The sequence below is a fragment of the Myotis davidii genome, unplaced genomic scaffold, assembly GCF_000327345.1.
Source record: "Myotis davidii unplaced genomic scaffold, ASM32734v1 scaffold299, whole genome shotgun sequence".
Taxonomy (NCBI): Eukaryota; Metazoa; Chordata; class Mammalia; order Chiroptera; family Vespertilionidae; genus Myotis; species Myotis davidii.
This window is the reverse complement of record NW_006293088.1, coordinates 4,818,196-4,832,089: the sequence shown is the minus strand read 5'-3', so window position 1 is coordinate 4,832,089 and position 13,894 is coordinate 4,818,196. Positions and strand designations below refer to the sequence as shown.

The following is a 13,894-nucleotide window of genomic DNA, read 5'->3' as shown; positions in this document are numbered from 1 at the left end:
AGGGGTGGGAGGGGGGGGGGGGGGGTCTCTCAGCCCGGCCTGCACCCTCTAGCAATCTGGGACCTCTTGGGGGATGTCCGACTGCCGGTTTAGGCCCCATCCCGCAGGGATCCCTGAGGCCTAAACCGGCAGTCGGACATCCCTCACAATCCAGGACTGCTAGCTCCTAACCCCTGGCCTGCCTGCCTGCCTGATCTCCCCTAACCACTTGCCTGACTGCCTCATTGTTCCTAACCATTCTGCCTGCCTTCCTCATCGCCCCTAACCCCTCTGCCTGCCTGCCTGATTGCTCCTAACCACTTGCCTGCCTGCCTGATGGCCCCTAACCACTCTGCCTGTTCTAGGAAGTATATCTTAATTAGTATAAAAGGTCTTTATTTGAGTGTGGTACATCATTGTTAACCTGCTCTCCCCGTTGTAATTCTCCTCTCAAAAGAGTAAAAAAAAAACCAAACAGCTGGAGGACTGTCAGGTGGATTACAGCCTCTTGAATTTAATGGTTTTCTAACAGCCTCCAAATTGGTCTTTTTTAAATTTTATCTCTAAACCCTGTCACTTAGCATGGGATTCCACGCTCTATACACACTAAATCATCTTTGCTTTGTCCTTACCCCAGTATGTTGTGCCGAAGTCATGTTGAAATATTTAATGTTCACTGATTGTACCATGTACTTTCATGTTGAAGCCTTTGTATATGCTATTCTCTGTGCCTGGAATGTGCCTGTATCCTAATCCCATCGGTAAACTGTAATTTCTACTCATTCTTTTAGACCCAGAACAAAGGTGTCCAACCCCCGGCCCAAAATTCCCATGTGTGGTCCTCCACTTCTCCCAAAGCAGACGGAATCTTCCCGTTCTGTGCTCCCAAAGAATTTCACTCTTATCTTTGTTTTAGTTCCTCTCACAGTGTGGTATCGTTTTGTGGTAATTAATGGTTGTTTTGTTAACATTAGTTTCTTCCAGTGGAGAATGAGGTTCTCCAGGGGACAGACTTGCTCGGAATCTACAGGTTGCCCAGCTCGTAGTGAGGCATCCCGTGGAAGCTTGTTTTGCTGAATTGACATTATCTGACTTGAACGTTTCATATTTTCTACTTCTCTTCTGAATGTCTTTGGGGAATATTTTCTAGATCAGTATGTGAGTACCAAGGAATCATGGATGGCAGATTACTGTAAAGAGGACAAGGAAATAGAATCAACTGCAACAGAAGACTGGATGGGCTCTTCAGTGGATCCTCCCTGCTTTGGACAAAGTAAGGGTTTTCTCTACAAATGTCTAACTGTCACTGTTGACCCACAGACCCATGTTTCATTGAAAACTCCAAAATCAGTTTCAGTGGAAACACCAACAGGAAATTCTGACTGTCTTCTACAGTTCTGTTTTAGTCGTCGTGAGAGACTTTTTTCTGGTGCAAAATACTCAACTTTTAATATGAGCTCCAGTCTCACCTCTGTGGGAGAGAGGACCTACAATATACAGGTCCTCAATTCTGGCAACATGGCACGGACGGATGCCCTGGAAGTGCATCGAGACCAGCCATTGCTCAGTTTGGGTTTTACTCAGCCAAACATTCCTGTGGGTGGAACTTTTTGACTAGTTTTTTAAAAACATCTTTTCAGTCTTCTAAATCTAGAGACTGGCTATTTTCTTGAAGAGAGGGAGGGCAGGTTATCCCATGTGGAAAAAACTGTTAGGGGGGCCCTGTATTGTTCATAACATAAAAGATTTGAATGCCCAGCCGCTTGAAGAGGGAGGAGTCAGTTTGTTCTCTGTTAACGATGTTTTCTTTCCTTATTTAATGCTTCACCATGGAGCTCTGATTGCCTCGGAGCTGGGGAGATTGTGATGGCCAACTGCACGGTTCTTAGTTGTTCCACAGCCATTGTCATTCAAATTCAGCTCAGCCCCAGCTCTTTGAGTGTGGTTTCTTTGGGAGTCTTGGCTGGACTTCACATAGCTCATGAATACATAAATATTCCATCTGGTCTGCAAACGTGTCACGGGGAGATGGATTTTCGTAGTGTATGAAGTATTTGAACTTGTCCGTCTCTCCTCAGGACGTTTAAATGGACTGTCTCTCTGCCTTGTACTTCTAGAGCGAGGGGCAGGAAATGTCAGCTCTGCTTGCTCTCTGTTCCCAGGCTGTTGCTTCTGAGACTCAAGGTCATTGCTTCGGAGCCAGGGCTTTTCAGATATCATCAGCTTCAATGTGGGCTCCTCCCCTAACCGTCCCCATTTGTGTGTCAACAGAATGTAACATAGAATTCCACCAAGAAGACTAAATAATCTTCTGTAATATGTCTTGTGTCTTAGGGAGTGTGTGTTTCTAAAAGCATTCATACAGGAGGATCTTAAATCCAGTCAGTGCAAACACCAGGAAGGCCCAGTCTTTAGGATTCTAGCGAAGGGCTTTCTTTTGTCCCTCTCCTCTCTGCCCTTTTAAAAAAAGAAAGAAAAAAAGTTCTCCTCTTTCTTTAAAGTTAATAAGCTGCCTTATCTATGTTAAATGCCTCTGCTAAATTAAAGCCGGATTTTATTTACTTATAGATTTTTATGGTTACTTAGGTTTATAAAGGTGTAATATTTCTTTTTAATTAGACGTAACTGAATATACCTAAATTTCCAAACTTCTTTTCGGACTGGAAATTCCTGGGTGGCAGTAAATCAAACGGGATTGTATTCTGTTTTAGACCTGCTGAGGTAGTTGTTGGGCATTGGTTCCGAAAGTCAGTCGGTTTGAACCTTGCTGAACTGACCACAGACTTTCAGGTCTTATTCATGACTATTTAGTCACATTCCCCCAAGATTTGTACATTTTATTCCGGGCAGTTTCAATGGGAGCCCTTGGAATAATGTGAAATTCAGCCCAAGGGACCTGCTGACTTCCCACTGTTTCTTTAGCAGGGGAAAGAAAATAGCCTCATTTCTGACATAATTGTTGGCTTTGTTCAGTAAGGGCTGCGATTCTGCAGGTAAACCTGGATGGCACGGTATCTTATTGAACTGACTAGTTTTGTATTCCAAAGACATTGGATGGAAATACCAAATATAAATATTCTAAACACTTCCATGTTTAATTTATAATGTAAATAATACTTTGAGGTAACGCCTTAGTAAAGACGGTGAAAACTGAAGCACAGACAGGCTCTTCGCCTGGAGTGTGGAGACTCCTGAGGGATTAGCATCCTGCTGCCTCTGCTTCTGCTTCTGCTTCTGCCAGCGGCACGAGCACCTCCCCTAGCTGGTAGGGGAGTGATGGTGACTTTTCTCTGCCATCTAAGAACATGGGGCTTTAAGTTAAAAATCCTCAAAAGGCTTGTCACTCTGTTCAAAAGAATGTTGAATACATTTTCTTTCCCCAACTGAGGAAAAAAAGGCGCTTGCTTCTTTGACAATGCCTCCATAATAAATGCCGGCAGAAAACCGTCCTGCTCACGCTGTCGGGTACCTTCATAGCTATTAGAAATCACTGAGGGGAATGATCGTACTGGTGCATGGTGCTTGCTGTCTCTGTAATGTACTCTGTGCTTACGCATTGGAGGTGAGTCTTATTCACTGTGTTTTTTCTTACTTCTAACTTTGTCTCTCCTGTCTACCAGGCCTCCCCCTTGTCTACCTTAGAACTAGGAGTACAGCCAGTCTGACTAACCTAGAGCACCAGATGTATGCTAGAGGTACAGTACAGCCAAGCGAGGGCTTTATTTTCCTGTTTTACTGTAAGAACTGCCATGTCCATCAGTGTTCTGTGAATGGGGGCATACCACGTTTTGGGTACTTTGGTTTAGTATCAGGAAAGAGCTTTCCAACGAATGAACAGAGACACCTTCTATCAGGAGGAAGCGATGTGCTGGCGTATGCTGTCTCTTGCATTTGCCTTAACCCTCGGTGGAAACGGTAAAACTCCACCGTGTGGGGTGCAGACATACCCGGTCAGTGAGGTGGTTTCTCCTACTGAAAAGCAAGTAAGTAGAAGCAGCCCAGCCTCCACCTCGCAGTGCTGCCAGTCTGGCTATCGTACTCGGTGCACATTTAACCGGGAACGCAAGGGGCTCTGCTGGTCGGGAATAGAGCTAAGGAAATACTGCCTTAGACACAGGCCTCAACTTCTCTAGCTGTGACCCGAGCTGCTTAGGAGACAGAAAAGCAAATGTCCTTCTAACTCTGACCATGTAAGGTTCCTTGGGAATTTGTCTGGTCAGTGATATGATAGAATACACCACACACATGCAGGGAGTGGCATCCCGGGATGTGCATGTAATCGGAATGATTTGTGTGTGTACTTGGCTAACAGCAGGTCTTGCCTGGGCCATGACATCTTTTGTAGAAAAAGGTCTTTGAGTTTCCTCTGCCAGGACAGAGCAGGGCTAGTAGTCCGCGGGGTAGTACTATGGGTTTTTCTGAAAGGTTTCACTGAGGTGGGTGCTTAGGGGATGGCTCACAAAGAGCCCACGATCAAGTCTTCATTTATTCAGAGATTTATACCCTAAGCTTTCCTCCGTCTGCTACTTCATGTTTCAGGCTAAGCAGAGTATGTATTCAGTTCAGCTGATGAGGTCAGAGAGCCTCCGAAAGACTAAGTACTTGGCCTTCACTCACCTGACCAGCTAGTGGCAGGCCTGGGACGTGAATCTATTTCTTATGATTTACAAAGCAGGTCCTTTCTGACAGGCTGAGCTGCTTCTGTAGCATGGAAACGTGCACGGGTTATAATGGCCCAGTTACTCTGTGACACGGGCCCAAAGGGTAGAAATGTCTCAGCTGGAGCCACTTGACGCCAAAGTTGGACGGAAGGAGCTTCAGGTTCTCGGAGCCCGTGAAGAAGTTAGGCCTGGTCGCTGGAGGCAGAGTTTCTGAGGCCGCCAGGGAACACGGTGCTCTTTGATGGACTTGGGGATTTTGCTCTCTGGTGCTGTGCCAAGGCAAATCCATAGCCGATTGGACACTAGCGCAGGAGATGTCAGGTGTGTCCCGGGTGCTGGGTTTGGACTCGTGAGCACTCCATGGATTCTGTTAGCGGAGAAGTCGGTTGCTGACGTCTCGGCCGGTATGTGTAATCAAAACAAGAGGCTGGGGGACCTCGGCAGTGTGCCTTCCCAGGCTATTTAATTCCAAAGTAATATACTTGTGAATGTCTTTATATGGGTTCCTAGCACTTTATTCCGTATTACAGTGTGATCAAAGCCACTTGCCACCTGTTCTGTTTAAATCTAATTTGCAAATGGAAACTTACGGTCTGGCCTGCAGTGGGATATGAACGCGCAGCTGGCTGCTTTTCCTCCGGGCCCTGTATCTCCCGCAATAAAGCCGCTCTCGCCGCACTCACGGAGCGGGGCGCCTCTCAAGGTGCCACAGTCAGCACTGTTTACCCTGCAGACAGCTCTTAAAGTTTTTACTCCCCCTCTGCTCTTGTCGGCAGCCTCACAGCTACTCTGTGGTTTTCTACTTGATGAACGTTATTTTTTTAAAGCAAACCTTGGGAACTAAGTGAGGCCATTTGGAGGAGAAATGGGGATGTTTTGAGCAGAGAGTATCGTTAGAAGTATTTGGAGGGTGTCGCTAAAGACTATCCACGGGATTGAGGGAATACGTAATAGTATCCACTCATTTATTTAGCATGTTGCCATTTCTCAGACTTCCCTGAGCCACTGTTGTTACCAAAGCAGAACTTGCCTTAACCTGAAAGTGCCTGTCCGGCAGTGTTTATAGTACTAACTCCTGAAAAAAGAGGGAAAAAGGAAGTGCTTCCTTTTAAAGGCAGTGATCACAGCAGACTGATGCGGCCCCACGCCTTACTCATGGTGGGAGGGGCAGGGCCTGGTGCAGTCTGCCTTCCTGTCCTGCTGGCAGGAAACACGTGGGCCTGGAGGACGAGTTTAATTTCGCTGTAGTGTTCTCAGTCGGCATGTGCAGTCACCCCGAGATGTCATTTTCTCCTCAGCTGCGGGCCACTTGGGTCCCGGTTTTGCTCGTATTGTCTTTGTGCTTTAAAGCGGTGCGCACAGGAGGACTGGGCTGCACCCCCTTTGTTGCTAGTGTGCGTGTGGCATGAGCACTGCAGCCAGGAGGCGCCAGCGCTGGGTTGCTGCTGCCCTTGTGGTCCCTGCTGTCCCCTCCTTTTCTTCCTGTGGCCCACCGGGGAGACTTAGGCCCTTGGTCAGAGGAGCTGACATCCCTCCCTGGGCAGCCTCTGTTCCGTGCCAGACCACCAACACAGGCAGGGTGCAGGCAGCCGGAGCAGGGCAGTGGCCGGGCACTTACAGCCTTTGTCGGCTTTCTGGCCATGTGGTCTTCCACTTCTCCGGCTTTTTAAAGTGTTTGTTGTCAGGTCAACTCTTTCTAGAATTTGATTACTTATAGTCTTGTATTGATCAGTGTTTCCAGTTTCCCTGACTAGCAACTGTTTTGTGAAAAGAAATCATATTTTATGCTCCTTTTGTAGACTCTATAGTACCTATGGTGGTGGTATCTGTGTCAGAGATGGGCTAAAATTTTCATTTAAAAAGCTCTGGAATAGTATATTTCTGATCTTTCCGGGAGAAAAATATCCCAACTATTAGTGTAAGAACATAGGAAAGAATGTTTTTATTTCGTTATAATGTGAATAATACGACTGAAGGGTAACTTTTGCATAAAGGGAGGCTTTGTTACAGCACAGGCATTTTGGACAAAGTTTAATCAAGTCGGTGTGATAAACTTGCTACAGTTTGTGCTACCTATTTAGAATGTATTTATTGGGAGTAGCGAGGGTCCATTTCTCTTTTTCCCTCTTTTGATTCCAACCAAGTTAGGTCCCGATGCCCTCTGTGGAGATGAGGCCCCTAAGAATTGTGGGAGGATTGGGGGCTGGGCAGTCACACACCACAGCCATTTGTCAGGGAGGACCGAGTCATCCCGTAGCAAAGTACATGGAGGTTCCGTTAGTCCTCTCTTCCTCTCCCGCAGTCCCTTTGCCAAGAGACCGTCTGGGCACTGTCTCCAGGTGGTGGTGGTGGTGGTGGGGGGAGGCTCTCCCACACAGACGGAGGCGGTGCTAATAGCCACCTTGTTCGTTCGTAGCAGAGGTGAAGACCCCCAAGCGCCGGCAGCCCTTTGTCCCTTTTGCTCTGAGGAATCACACAGGCTGCACTCTGTGGTTCGCCACCCTGACCACCACACCCACCAGGTAAGAAGCACTTGGCTCTGTCACCGAGGCATCTCTGCCACCCAAGGCTCCTGCGTGCCAGCCCAGTGGGCCCTTCTTGAGGCTCTTGGGTTGTATTCGAAGCAATCACATGCTGTCCTGCTGAGGTTTATGGTGGAGGTTCTGGTCCTCTGTGGAATCTGTAGTCAGAGAAGTAGGCCCCGAGTTTGAAATTCCAAATGATTCTGATCCCGGTAGACATTGCGTTTAAAGTCAGAGTCCAGCAAATTAAGGCTGAGAGTGGGAAGCGTGAAAGAGAAGTCATTCCATCTTTCCTCTTCATCCTCCCCGTCTCCCCCCCCAAGAATTGCTTTCCAACCTAAAGCACACTTCAATCCAGATGGTATTGGGTGGGGTTTGGAGAACAAGTGAGAATTTACCTAAGCCAAGTGAGAAGGTTCTTCAGCAGTTTTCAGCCTGTTCAGACCTTGGCTGGACTTTCCGAATCCACGCTGATCTCTCCAGCTTAGGAAATGAGAACACGAAACAAGTAACAGCATCAGCTGGTTGGAAACCGCATTTCCCTGCCTCCACGAAGTATGATAATGCCTTACAGGAGGCGGTTTTGTTTTTTTAAAAACAGTTCAGGGCCTGTTAAGTTCTTGGTAGTCACTTAAACATGACTTTTAAAAGTCATGACTCACTTTACATAGCACCTATGTAGCAGCTCTACTGTCGAGGCAGGTGAGTGTGTAGTATAGCTTTCAGCTGTTTCTAAAGTGTCACATGAGCTGCGTTTGATCATGAAGATACCTCTAGTTACTGACCTTGTAGGTCACCCTTTGGAGCCAAATTATACGGCCTTATTGCTGTGGATTGCGTTCCGGGAGGGTTTCTGTTCCCAGCACCAGCTCCGTGTGAGAAGGAGCTGGGAGAGAGGCACAGGCTGGTATCGTCTGATTTGGTTCCAGGGCTGCACTGTCTCACAGCGGGAGTCCAGGGGGAGTTCCAGAAGGGGACGGAACATTTCTCGATGACACTCACAATGTCAGTGAGTGGCGGGAAGTCCTCACAGGTGAAGAGATTCCCTTTGAATTTGAAGCACGTGGAAAGCTAAGACACAGGTAAAGTATGACTCATTCTTTTTCTAAAAAAATATGTATATGATGTGACTGTCCCTAGTGTTTCGCCTATTCACCTTCCTTTATTAGAGAGTTTAATGATTTATTTTTAAAGGCTATTTTAAAAAATCAGTGTTTCCTTTCCTTTAAAAAAAATATAATGACTTTCTTACTATCTTGGAAATAAAGTTTTCCCCCATTAATTATCTCTCTACTTGACATGTGTGTTTCACATAATTTGGTTGAAGCATAGACAGAGAATAACACTCAAGTTCATTGCCTCCCAGCCTGACTTTCACGATGCACTGGTGACATGGTACTTCTAAAAGGTTGGCAAAGCATGTCGATTTCAGTGTTAAGACCCACACGTGTCACATAGCACTTGGAGCAGGCAGGCGTTTTCGGGAAGGAGAGCCGTATGAGGAGGCACACGGACGCTGAGGACGATCAGAACCACTCGTCCAGGGAGACCGCTGGCACTCACTCTTGACATGGTCCACCAGAGGCCTGGGACGAACGCAAGAGAAGCCTGTGGCTTGTTACTGAGCGGTCACAAAATAGCTAACAAAGTGTTCTTGTGTTTGCAGACATTGTTAAGTGGAAAGGCGGTCCAGTGAATAGGTTAAGATTTCAGCCTCCTATCTGTTTGCAAGCTGAGCTGAAGTGTGGGAGACTGGCTTCCGCCTTATGCTTTCATGATGCTCGAAGTCTTTGTGTGCAAACCCGCTCCTAAGTCAGATACTTCTTCCCTTTGCACAGCTTTCTGCCAGCACACATTTCTCCCTGGGGCAGATGTCTGAACCTGTGGGCCCCAGTGATTGTACAGGAAAAATAGGGTTTAAAAAAAAATCACTAAGCGGGGTACGTGTACCTGAAAGCCACGTTAGCATTTCCAGGGATGAGTGGTGAGCATTTTCTCTTCCACAAAGTTCCTGAAGGAGCTAATTATGAACTGTTGGCTGTATGTCTTAATAAGCATGGCCTCTGTTATATCAGAAGGGGTTTGACCTCTATATCACTTCCGTTTTAGTTTCCATGTTTTGTAACGGCGCATTTCAAGTCCCACTGTTCTGCTTGAATTCATCAACATAAATGCCGTTTCTGGCTTTCCCCACTTTGGCATACCATGGCCACTCCCTGCCTCCCTCCCTTCTTCCTGTCAGCCTCAAATCCAGCTCCCCATTTTAGGCTTCTGGCTTGAATTAGGCGAAACCTAAAATAGAATTAAATGTGCAATTTCCTCCTGTTCCTCCTGTTCTGCCCACTGCCTTCTGCTGTTTCAGCCAAGCCTTCAGCCTTAAAATGCCTAACCTGTCTGTGGCCTGTAGGACCGAAGCCAAACAACTGAGTGTGGGTCTAAGAGAAGTAGGGTATTCAGCAAAAGAACCAGGAGGAAATGCCGTGTCACGCACTTCCAGAGTTTGGTTATATGATCAGATGCTAGCGGAACATTTTTACTGCCCCACAGAAGTGGTTGTAGCGAATGGCACTGTCTTGTAAAAGCTTGGCTGGGGTTGGTGGGCAAGGCTTGGGCTAGAGTGGAGAGTTTGCGTGGTTCATACAAAGGGAGGACAAATGCTACTCTTGCCCAAGCTATAAACCTTGCAGTTTTAAATGTAAAACCCAGCTAATATGTTCTCTTGATTTCTCTTGCATTAGGGAATCACCAAAAGGCTTGGACAACTGGGCTTTTATGTGATTAGATAGTAAATCGGATTTGAGTCTTTGCTCCTGCTTTTCTTTGCTTTTGAAGATTGGGCTTAATGTTTTTTTCCGTGTTCTGCCTCACAGACACACCCATGACCTCCGGATTCACCAACTACAAGTGAGAGTAAATGGTTGGGAGCAAGTGAGCCCTGTGTCTGTGGACAAAGTTGGGACCTTTTTCCGATACGCAGCGCCAGATAAGAATTCATCTTCCTCTACGGTGTGTGGCGGGGGGAATGGGTGTGCCTTTGTCCTGGCCGCACTCCCGTACAGCTAGGCACTCACACAGTGTAATAGCCTTGCTCTAGTAAAGTTTTCTTGTTCTTCATTTATTAGTACACGAGCTCTAGGAATATGTAAGATTATAGAAGTCATTATAGGCAATGATAATCAATATTTAGATGAGCCAACCAATGGATCATTTCTGTAAAAAAACAGGATCTAAAAGTGATTTTAATGAAAAATAATAAATAAATAAAAGTGACTTTAATACATGTTCCCTCACCTGTGCAGACCCATTTCATATGCAGCTGGCCCACCTGCCCATTTGCTAGTCTGCCGAACATGTGTTGGCTTTACTTCATATACTGTTATGCTTCCTCCACATACTGTCTTCTTTCAGTTTCTTATAGTGCTACTCCTTGATCCTTCTAGCTCCTTTTCTCCAACTTCTCTTCTCTAGCATGAAGACATATAGCCGCTGCTGTGTATCTGATCACAGAACCTCTCACACATCCTTGCCTGAACTTGACCCAGCCTGCAGCTCTAGGGCTAGGAGGGACCAGCCTGGGGATGATGCAGGGAGCATCCCTCACTAGAGTGTGCAGGTGAGGGCTGGCCTCCCAGCCCATGTGTCCGCCATGGTGCTCTTGCCCAGGACTCGGACGTGCTTCCCAGGATGACTCACTTGTTAGGTAACCCGTGATGAGGGAGAAAGTGCAGATTTGCAGAGATTGTGGCTTTCGTCATGCTTTCTTCATAGAGAAACCCTGTTCCTTCTACTCTTCCTCTCTTGTGCCCCAAGATTCTTAGGAAAGGACATTTTCTTTCAAGATTAATTTTCTGCCTAAATTCTTGTCTGATGATGAAATAATAAATTCCCCCAAGAGATACTTTTCTATTGTATGGATGTGTTCTGGAAATTTGTGTCCCTGGAATGGTGGTAAAATGAGGGTTGTTTTCCCCATACCTTCTAAGTTAAGATGCTTTCTCTTAGCGGTAGACCATACTTTGCTAAGGGTATTTGCAAACACCACCCTTTCAAGCACATTTCATTGTCATTGAACTTAATGATGCCTGTAATCTTAGGTCTGCGCTGACTCTCTGACTTTTGGAATCTTTCTTAGATTGGCAGCCCAAGCAGCAGGACAAATATTATCCATCCCCAGGTTTACGTGAGTATGATTGTCCTATGTCACTGTGTGTATTGAGTGTTGACACTGCGCCTGAACCATACGTAGATGTTTATTTCTTTTTTAAAAAAAAAATGTTTTATTGATTTTTTTACAGAGAGGAAGGGAGAGGGATAGAGAGTTAGAAACATTAATGAGAGAGAAACATCGATCAGCTGCCTCCTGTACCCCTTCCACTGGGGATGTGCCCACAACCAAGGTACATGCCCTTGATTGGAATTGAACCTGGGACCCTTGAGTTCGCAGGCCGATGCTCTATCCACTGAGCCAAACCGGTTAGGGCTAGATGTTTATTTCTTAATGATCAGAGGACTTTATGACCTGTGAGCGATTGGAATTTATTTTCTGCTTTTCTATTGATGCTTTTCTATTGATTCATTTTCTAAAAACTTGCAAGAAAATATTTTCACCTAATTTGATATGTCAGACTGAATATTACAGGCAATAGAAAGAAAAAAAACAAATGTTTGGGGCCAATGTCTCCTTTTCTTTCTAAGTTAAAGTATAAATTAACCCTTGTATGGCTATACATATTTCATAGATTTGGGATCCATAGGTCGTGAAGGTAAATAAGAATGAAAAATAGTAAGATTCTTTTTTCTTCCCATTTGGCTTTTGAAACATCATCATAAGATGACACTAAAAAACTATTTTTAGGTTTTTGCTTAAATTTTCTTCTCCCTTAGGGATAGTAAGTTTTGAACTGTGAAATTTTAGCTAAGCTTCGAGGCGTTAAGATCAAGATTTGAAACAATTGTAATTGGCCTTGGCTGAGCGGGGCTTTACTAGGCTGGGTCTGTGGACGCCGAGGTGCTGACTGTGTCTGGGATTGTCTCTGAAAACACTCCAGACAGTTCTAGTTTGCCTTTTCACTGGGCTTCCTGGAAGTCTTGGCTCAAAACATGGAGCTCTTCATTTTATTGTTTATTAGGTTGGTTTCACATACTGTTTGTTTTTAATAAAAAAGTTGGCAGTATGGGAAGCTTGGACGTGGTGTCATTTGTTTCTTCAATAAAAAAGCATTGTCCGTATGTTCTGGACACTCCCGCTGAGAATAATAGCTTCAGAGACCTCCTCTTCGGTTTACCTGATGTGGGGTTTTAAACTTAAAAAGAAAAAAGAGTTTTGGGGCACAAACTGTGCTGAATGTGTGAATGAATGTATGGAAAAAGGAAGTAGTGGCTGCAACCCAAGCCCAAACATAAATTATTTCCCTCCATTATGTTGAGTTTCTGAAACTCAGTGTCCTGTTTATGAAAGAGTGATCATTGAGTGGAACTTAGAAAGTTATTGTGAAGAAAGAGAAGTTGGTTTTTGAAGTTCTTTGAAATACAGATGTTGGCTTTTTTTCTATAGGCATGTCAGCGAATGGTGTATGGGTCTAGAGAGTAATTTTTATGACATTAGGAAAAAAGTTATTGTTCTTGGGAAAGGCATACCAGTGTAGACAACTCTTTATTATACACTCTCTGGCTTTTACAAAGACAAGTTATAATCTCAGAAGACTTCCTTCTGCTTTTGTATACTTTGGACAGTTCCCAACCCATTGTTAGTGTTCAAAGAATGTTTTCTCACTTTAATATTAATCTGGGAGGAAACTACCGCAGAAGGTAAATCACTTAATGTTTTATGAAGTGCAGTCCTACCTCAGTGCTTCTGAACTTTGCGATGCCGTGCATGATCTGTAGTCCCCTCTGGCAGAGCTGACAGCGAGTCTTGGTCCGTTTCCATGTGAGGGCTGGTTTGCGACACTGTGCGCGAGGGTAACTTCCAGCACAAGTGGGGGAAATCTGATGGGCTGTTACCAGTCTTAGGTGAAATTCTTTATAATGTGTCCAGAGGCCTACGGTGGATTGTTCTTTGTGACACACTTTGTGATGTCACTTCTGAATAGATTAGCTGTTTTTTTAAAATATATTTTTATTGATTTCAGAGAGGAAGGGAGAGGGAATGAGAGATAGAAACATCAATGATGATAGAGAATCATTGATCGACTGGCTCCTGCACGCCCCACACTGGGAATGAAGCCCGCAACCCAGGCATGTGTCCTGAACGGGAATCAAGCAGTGACCTCCGGTTCATAGGTCAACCCTTAACCACTGAGCAACACTGGCTGGGCTGAATATATTATTTTTATAGGAATGTTTAGAATTGGCTCTTTTAAGAGTACATATTTATAGGCTATACATTCCTATTAAAACTGAGTGGTCTTAGGGCTTAATGATTAATTTTACCAAAGAGCTTTCGCAATAATAAGATACTGTGATTTAGGCATTCTGGTTGGTATGGTTGTAGTTTTGTGTGTATTTTCAAAATCACAGCTATGCCTTTTACTACAATGTCTTTTTCACAGTTCTCAGCACTCCCGCCTGTCCGGGTGGTCTTTGCCGTGACCATGGAAGGCAGTGCTCGCAAAGTGATCACTGTCCGGTCTGCCCTCATTGTGAAGAACAGACTTGAGACACCAATGGAACTAAGACTGGACAGCCCATCAGCTCCGGACAGTAAGCTTTGACATAGTCCGTCCTCCTTTT

At 45.2% G+C, this 13,894-nt stretch overlaps 1 protein-coding gene across 1 annotated transcript in view; it reads left to right on the top strand.

Moving 5' to 3' along the window:
- VPS13D (vacuolar protein sorting 13 homolog D (S. cerevisiae)) overlaps positions 1–13,894 on the top strand; it is a 236,959-nt gene that overhangs the window by 78,736 nt on the left and 144,329 nt on the right. Inside the window, 7 exon segments of the mRNA XM_006766790.2 lie at positions 1,130–1,252; positions 3,600–3,674; positions 7,060–7,162; positions 8,092–8,244; positions 10,033–10,168; positions 11,295–11,342; positions 13,714–13,870. Of these exon segments, the coding sequence (XP_006766853.1) occupies positions 1,130–1,252; positions 3,600–3,674; positions 7,060–7,162; positions 8,092–8,244; positions 10,033–10,168; positions 11,295–11,342; positions 13,714–13,870 (795 nt within the window).